This window comes from Mizuhopecten yessoensis, unplaced genomic scaffold (assembly GCF_002113885.1).
Source record: "Mizuhopecten yessoensis strain PY_sf001 unplaced genomic scaffold, ASM211388v2 scaffold4387, whole genome shotgun sequence".
Taxonomy (NCBI): Eukaryota; Metazoa; Mollusca; class Bivalvia; order Pectinida; family Pectinidae; genus Mizuhopecten; species Mizuhopecten yessoensis.
Window position 1 is genome coordinate 41618 of NW_018405521.1, and position 8750 is coordinate 50367.

At 41.8% G+C, this 8750-nt stretch overlaps 1 protein-coding gene across 1 annotated transcript in view; it reads right to left on the reverse strand.

Moving 5' to 3' along the window:
• Positions 1–2605: 2605 nt before the first annotated feature.
• The window catches only part of LOC110448928 (phosphonopyruvate decarboxylase-like), a 44082-nt gene continuing 37937 nt past the window's right edge, over positions 2606–8750 (reverse strand). Inside the window, exons 10-12 of the mRNA XM_021495442.1 lie at positions 7385–7490; positions 6582–6782; positions 2606–3448 (exon numbers count right to left, since the gene is read on the reverse strand). Of these exons, the coding sequence (XP_021351117.1) occupies positions 3269–3448; positions 6582–6782; positions 7385–7490 (487 nt within the window). The 3' untranslated portion in view covers positions 2606–3268. The remainder of the gene's footprint in view (positions 3449–6581; positions 6783–7384; positions 7491–8750) is intronic.

Genomic DNA, 8750 nt, shown 5'->3' on the forward strand with positions numbered 1-8750 from the left:
TAAACACATCGGAGACCCCTCTATAATATATCGCCCAGGCAGACCGTTACATGTAATACCAATCAAGCCCCACTTAGAAAAAATATCACAATGTTAGAACCACCACTCGGTGAACTCAAAAATAAGGATTGTGCAATTAATAAAAGAAAAAATCTTAATGTTTTTTTTTTTATGTTTAATGAAATGTACAATAATGAAGAAATATTGCTTAGTATTTTATTTCCCTCTATTTTATGAACACTTAATACATGTAACACCAATACACAACTAATTATAAGGTACTGCTGCAATATTGTATACCTCCTCAACAATGCAAAACTACAACAGATAAACTACAACAGATAAACTAACAGATAAACTACAACAGATAAACTACAATACGGTATACCTCCTAAACAACACAAAACCACAACAGATAAACTGCAATGTCAATTTATTGTTCCTCAACAACACAAAACCACAACAGATAAACTGCAATGTCAACTTATTGTTCCTCAACAACACAAAACTACAACAGATAAACTGCAATTTCGACTACAACAGATAAACTGCAATGTCTACTACAACAGATAAACTGCAATGTCTACTACAACAGATAAACTGCAATGTCAACTTATTCTTCCTCGACAACATAACCTGGTCCTGTATTCATAAAACTATTCTCATGCTCAAGCTTTGATTCTGTGCTCAAACTCCATAGTGTGACTTTTTTAGTTGCAACCCAATTAAATAATGTGACACAAGAAAATCTCAAGTGTAAACATTTAGAACATCATCTGGTTGTCAGTTTCTGTAGATGTCTTCCAAATCATTGACAGGATGCGATATGATTTTTTTTCCAATTTATCACTGGAGCAAGAACGAGAGCTTGAGCATGAAAACCATTTCATGAATACTGGCCCAGGTTCTGTAACATGAATACTGGCCCAGGTTCTGTAACATGAATCCTGGCCCAGGTTCTGTAACACGAATACTGGCCCAGGTTCTATAACATGAATACTGGCCCAAGTTCTGTAACATGAATACTGGACCAGGGTCTGTAACATGAATACTGGACCAGGGTCTGTAACATGAATACTGGCGCAGTTTCTGTAACATGAATACTGGTCCAGGTTCTATAACTTGAATACTGGCCCAGGATCTGTAACATGAATACTGGACCAGGGTCTGTAACATGAATACTGGACCAGGTTATGTTACATGAAAACTGTGCCCAGGTTTTGTAACATGAATACTGAGCCCGGGTTCTGTAACATGAATACTGGTCCAGGTTCTATAACTTGAATACTGGCCCAGGATCTGTAACATGAATACTGGTCCAGGTTCTATAACTTGAATACTGGCCCAGGATCTGTAACATGAATACTGGACCAGGTTATGTTACATGAAAACTGTGCCCAGGTTTTGTAACATGAATACTGAGCCCAGATTCTGTAACATGAATACTGGACCAGGGTCTGTAACATGAATACTGGACCAGGTTCTGTAACATGAAAAACGAGCCCAGGTTCTGTAACACGAATACTGGCCCAGGTTCTATATCATGAATACTGGCCCAGGTTTTGTAACATGAATACTGGCCCGGGTTCTGTTACATGAATACTGGCCCAGGGTATGTAACATGAATACTGGCCCAGTTTCTGAAACATGAATACTGGCCCAGTTTCTGAAACATGAATACTGGCCCAGGGTCTGCAACATGAATACTGAGCCCAGATTCTGTAACATGAATACTGAGCCCAGATTCTGTAACATGAATACTGGCCAGGTTCTGTAACATGAAATCTGAGCCCAGGTTCTGTAACACGAATACTGGCCCAGGTTCTGCAACATGAATACTGAGCCCAGGTTCTGTAACATGAATACTGAGCCCAGGTTCCCAGGTTCCCAGGTTCTGTAACATGAATACTGGCCCAGGTTCTGTAACATGAATACTGAGCCCAGGTTCTGTAACATGAATATGGGTGCATGTTCTGTAAATTCTGTACCAAATTTTTATTCCTATAATAAGTAGATAAAATTTCACACTTTTCTAAGAGTTTGGAAAGACTTAAGGTCATAGGAGTGTATTGATAAACGGAAGTAGAAAGTACATCCCTAGTTGAAAATCCAATGTAGGGAGACAGTATCACAATTTCCGCATATTCTAATGTTTGATATTAAACTGATGAATATTGTACGTTTATTATTGACAAAACAGTGATTTCTCTCAATATTAAAGTATTTCAAAGCAATGCAGGCATTAATTTAGTTTTTTTTATCAATGAGCCACATGTATCCATTTTTCTGTACTTCAGGAAACCGGCTACCTATTTCACTACTGTGAAGTTTTTCAAGAAAGATAACTCTTACCTGCAATTACTATGTGCATATGGTTTTATTATAAAATGTCAATAGATAATTTATTTGACATCATTTAAGCATTTATTAAATTGATATATATTAATGCAATACTAATCTATGGCAGTATCATTTTTATTGACATTATTTTGCAAAACATTGTCTTTTTTTTTTTTTTTCAAAAGTCACTCCTTTTTACATAAATTTCCATTTTAATTCCAATTATGACAACCTTTATTTTTTTGTGGCAGAAAATTTTCTTTAATTCAAAGCAATATAACCAAAATAAAATAAAAATAAAATTATACTGAGAAATGGCGACACAATCCTATTACCTTAAAACTGAATACTGATTTCACCGTTGAACATGAAAACAACTTTATGATATCTATTAACAGGAATTTCTATGTAAAATAAAATGTAAAATAGCCCATGGGAACAAAAATTTGGATTTGTTCTTTTGTAATGGAAGAATATGTAATACATCAACATATATAAACATATATAAAACATAAAACATAAAATTTGTGGAGATTCCTTGTTGTCAGCAAAACATTTGTTGAGATTCCTAGTTTCTTGTTCTATAGAATATTGATGATATGTGAATGCTAAAAAAAATCAGAAAACCTTTTCCTTAATTTTGAAAAAAATTGAAACGAGTCCAAATGGATATTTTGAAACTTTCTTGACTTCAAAGCAACATGACTGAAATATTTCGTATAAATTGTATACCGGATAAAATGACTTCATAGACCACATTTTCAAACACTAAATAAGTGTTCTTGAGGCATGGATTTCTCAAAACAAAATACAGGTAAGCTGAGACTCCATGTTACACATAGAACACATTATCTACAGTTATTCCTTGGTAAGAATAAAGTAAATGTAATTGCAAGCAAACTTTAAAGTATTCTAGATTGCAATTTTCTCAGTTGATGGCAAGGAAGTGCATGAAGTCCTGTTTGTTCTGGACGGGCGATCGGGTTGGACGTCCAAGATTCTTGCGACCTCCCTTAGCCACTTTAACTTCTAGGAGGACCGGACCATGTGTCTGCCGAAGACGGTTTAGTCCCTCGGCTACCTCCTCTTCATTAGTGGCAACCAAGGCCTGGAAGGGAACAAACATTGAGACAGACTTATTAACTTGACAGGTAGATCTAGAGCTCTTCCATAAAATATGTGTTTCGGGAGGGGGCAAGAAGTCCTTTGGTGTGCCCCCATCCCCCTAGCCATTCTTTTTCCCTGGCATCCACTATGTATTTATGGTAACTATCAATTTAGAAACCACCATCCTTATACTACGAATCGGGAACATTATTACAATAAACAATGCGCTTGTTAGGAAATACGTATTACTAATAATTAAAGTACAGGTGGGTGGAGATCCAACGTCCAGTCAGCGGTAGTTTCCCTAAAGGTCAGCAGCTCCCAGTTGATGGATTCTTTAAATAGAATTCACTTGTCCGACCATAGAAGTACTGAATCATAAATGAGAAGAGATGACCATGACATCATCAACTGGGATATCAGCATTTAATCCTGTGTTTACATGTTTCGGCCCACTAGGTTCTGATGACGACCCACCTAGTGGGCCGAAACATGTAAACACTGGATTAAATGCTGATATCCCAGTGGATGATGTCATGGTCATCTCTTCTCATTATTGATAACTGAAATGTGAACAGTCTGACTAGCACCATATACACACCTCCCCATAGCCGCAGCCCTTGGCTATTGTGGAGTAGCACCATATACACACCTCCCTATAGCTGCAGCCCTTGGCTATCGTGGAGTAGCACCATATACCCCCCACCCTATAGCCGCAGCCCTTGGCTATCGTGGAGTAGCGACTAGCACCATATACACACCTCCCTATAGCCGCAGACCTTGGCTATCGTGGAGTAGCACCATATACCCTCCTCCCTATAGCCGCAGCCCTTGGCTATCCTGGAGTAGCACCATATACCCAACTCCCTATAGCCGCAGCCCTTGGCTATCGGGGAGTAGCGACTAGCACCATATACCCCCCTCCCTATAGCCGCAGCCCTTGCCTATCCTGGAGTAGCGACTAGCACTATATACACACCTCCCTATAGCCGCAGCCCTTGGCTATCCTGGAGTAGCACCATATACCCACCTCCCTATAGCCGCAGCCCTTGGCTATGTGGAGTAGCGACTAGCACCATATACACAAATCCCTATAGCCTCAGCCCTTGGCTATCGTGGAGTAGTGACTATCACATTATACACTCCTCCCTATAGCCGCGGCCCTTCGCTATTGTGGAGTAGCGCCTAGCACCATATACACTCCTCCCCATAGCCGCAGCTCTTGGCTATCGTGGAGGAGCGACTAGCACCATATTCCATCCTCCCTAAAGCCGCAGCCCTTGGCGATCGTGGAGTAGCGACTTGCACCATAGACAAACCTCCCTATAGCTGCAGCCCTTGGCAATTGTGGAGTAGCGACTAGACACCTCCCTATAGCCGCCGCCCTTGGCTATCGTGGAGTAGTATACAAACCTCCCTATAGCCGCACCCCTTCGCTATTGTAGAGTGGCACCATATACACACCACCCTATAGCCGCAGCCCTTGTCAATCGTGGAGTAGCGACTTGCACCATATACACACATCCCTATAGCCGCAGGCCTTGGCTATTGTGGAGTAGTGACTATCACAATATCCACCCCTCCCTATAGCAGCAGCCCTTGGCTATTGTGGAGGAGCGACTAGCACCAGATACGCACCTCCCTATAGCCCCAGCCCTTGGCTATTGTGGAGTAGTGACTACCACAATATACACACCTGGGCTATCCTGGAGTACCACCATATCCCCACCTCCCTATAGTCGCAGCCCATGGTTATTGTGTAGTAGCACCATATACCAACCTCCCTATAGCCGTTATTGTGGAGTAGCGCCTAGCACAATATACAAACCTCCCGATAGCCGCAGCCCTTGGGTATTGTGGAGTAGCGACTATCACAATATACCCACCTCCCTATAGTCGCAGTCCTTGGCTATCGTGGAGTAGCGCCTAGCACCATATTCCATCCTCCCTAAAGCCGCAGCCCTTGGTTATTGTGGAGTCGCACCATCTACACACCTCCCTATAGGCGCAGCCCTTGGCAATTGTGGAGTAGCGACTTGCACCATAGACAAACCTCCCTATACCCGCAGCCCTTGGCAATCGTGGAGTAGCGACTAGCACCATATACAAACCTCCCTATAGCCGCAGCCCATGGTTATTGTGGAGTAGCACCATATACACACCTCCCTATAGCCGCAGCCCTTCGCTATTGTAGAGTAGCACCATATACACACCTCCCTATAGCCGCAGCCCTTAGCTATCGTGGAGTAGCGACTAGCACCATATACACTCCTCCCTATAGCCGCAGCCCTTGGCTATCGTGGAGTAGCGACTAGCACCATATACACACCTCCCTATAGCCGCAGCCCTTGGCTATCGTGGAGTAGCGACTAGCACCATATACACACCTCCCTATAGCCGCAGCCCTTGGCTATCGTGGAGTAGCGACTAGCACCATATACACACCTCCCTATAGCCGCAGCCCTTGGCTATCGTGGAGTAGCGACTAGCACCATATACACACCTCCCTATAGCCGCAGCCCTTGGCTATCGTGGAGTAGCGACTAGCACCATATACACACCTCCCTATAGCCGCAGCCCTTGGCTATCGTGGAGTAGCGACTAGCACCATATACACACCTCCCTATAGCCGCAGCCCTTGGCTATCGTGGAGTAGCGACTAGCACCATATACACACCTCCCTATAGCCGCAGCCCTTGGCTATCGTGGAGTAGCGACTAGCACCATATACACACCTCCCTATAGCCGCAGCCCTTGGCTATCGTGGAGTAGCGACTAGCACCATATACACACCTCCCTATAGCCGCAGCCCTTGGCTATCGTGGAGTAGCGACTAGCACCATATACACACCTCCCTATAGCCGCAGCCCTTGGCTATCGTGGAGTAGCGACTAGCACCATATACACACCTCCCTATAGCCGCAGCCCTTGGCTATCGTGGAGTAGCGACTAGCACCATATACACACCTCCCTATAGCCGCAGCCCTTGGCTATCGTGGAGTAGCGACTAGCACAATATACACACCTCCCTATAGCCGCAGCCCTTGGCTATCGTGGAGTAGCACCATATACCCACCTCCCTATAGCCGCAGCCCTTGGCTATCGTGGAGTAGCGACTAGCACAATATACACACCTCCCTATAGCCGCAGCCCTTGGCTATCGTGGAGAAGCAGAAGGAGCTGTGATGAGCGGCGACTGTGGGTTGACCCCCCACAGAGTCGTGAGCACCGTTATTAAAGATGATGTGTTTGAAGTTCGTCTGTTCGCTCTGTCCTATTGTTCCCATGGTACCCATATGCATCAGTGCTGCCCCGTCACCGTCTAAACAAAACACCTTTGACCAAAAACAACAAGGTTCAGAAAAATATGCCTACAAAGCAATGTTTGATTCAGGAGAATTAAAACTTTCACAGCATACAATAATCTAGTTGGTAGTTTAACATGAGCCAGTGTGTTCTACATAATAAGCTCCTACAAAAAAGTTGGGCAAAAAGATTATAATCAATTTAATGGACTTATGAGGCAATATTGAATGAATTCTAAGTGTATAAATAGTTCTTTATGAACTCAATACCTGTACATTTATGTAGAATATCAGTACCTGTATAATGTTAACATCAGCACCTGTATAATGTTAACATCAGTACCTGTATAATGTTAACATCAGTACTACACATTAACATCAGTACCTGTATAATGTTAACATCAGTACCTGTATAATATTAACATCAGTACCTGTATAATATTAACATCAGTAGCTGTATAATGTAAACATCAGTACCTGTATAATATTAACATCAGTACCTGTATAATGTTGTCTTTTGTGTGGAATATTGATGGTGCTAGACAGTTTTCCTAATAAAGATTCTCCAAATCTTCAATGTTGATAATTATGAGGGTGGGGAGAAGATTTTCTGAGACTGACTTAACAAGTACCTGTCTGTTCGGTTTCTGCTGGGCTATTCCTAGAGCTATGGCAGAGGCGTGTCCCATAGACCCCACTGTGAGGAAGTCCCTCTCATGTCCCATGTCCTTCTCCACCCTACAAACAAACAACATCACAGTACTCTGTCACCAAGCATCTTAGGATGGTAAGTGGGTATTTCTGTATTTTATGTGATTCATATTTCATTCCGCTATGCAAGGGGAAGTTATAATAGAAATTGGACTGACCACGTAAGTAATGTTCACACACAGTCATTAGCCATTGTTGCGTTAAGATGCATGTCATTTTGAGAAGACCGAAACCAGACAGTCATCGTGACCACCTATGAAACAAGGTAAGTGTTAATTCTGATCATCCTACTATTCTATGTATACTTTTATATCTATATTTTCATATTTCGTCAGTTATTATATCATTTATAATGTCCATGCATTGTATAGGTAGGCTAGGTATGGGTGTGCGTCACTCATGCGTATCATGTTTACGCGTATGTAGTTCACTGCTAAGGCGTGTGTAGGTATGTTACAGAGTAAGATAACATAATTAGTAACTTGTATGTGTTAATTAAGTTATATAAAGCTGATTGCTATTGTAACGGGAAAGAGAGTAGTGTGCTTCCACCGAGGATTAAACCCTCGATCTCCAGGTTCCTAGTCGGACACTCTACCACTGAGGTAAAGGGAAATTACCTCTAGCTCGAAGCTAGAAGGCAACCTTAATCCTATGTACAATTAACACCTGCCACACTATGATATATCGTGCTTGTACTACTAATAGTATTCCATGTGGTCATGTTTTGTAATATTTAGTCATTAATCAGTTATTATAATGTGTGAAGCTGATATCTCCAGTGATTGCCAGATTGAACCAACAGGTTAGGAAACTACAAAATGGCTGAAATACATGTATGCCTCCACAGCTTTGTGAAATATATTTCAATGATTGATAATTTCCTATGGACATTAATAAAAGTGACTTTGATCTTGGTGCTCTGAAACACGAGCTCATCAGAGGTATTCTCATAACTGACTTTTGCATCAAGTTTTTATAAAAATTATCTAAAACAAAGGCAATCACGAAATGACAGAGAATTGGTTGATCAATTTTTACAAATAGTAATGGTGACTTTGAAGGTCACAGAAATGTCCTTCATCATACAGTGCTCATCAAGTACATAGGTAAGGAGTATGTGATGGTACATGATCCTAGCTGTCCAAAACTGACCTAAACGTAAAAACTTATAGCCACAGTCAAATTGTCACTGTATTATAGTCACAGTCACACTGTCACTGTATTATAGCCACAGTCACACTGTCACTGTATTATAGCCACAGTCACACTGTCACTGTATTATAG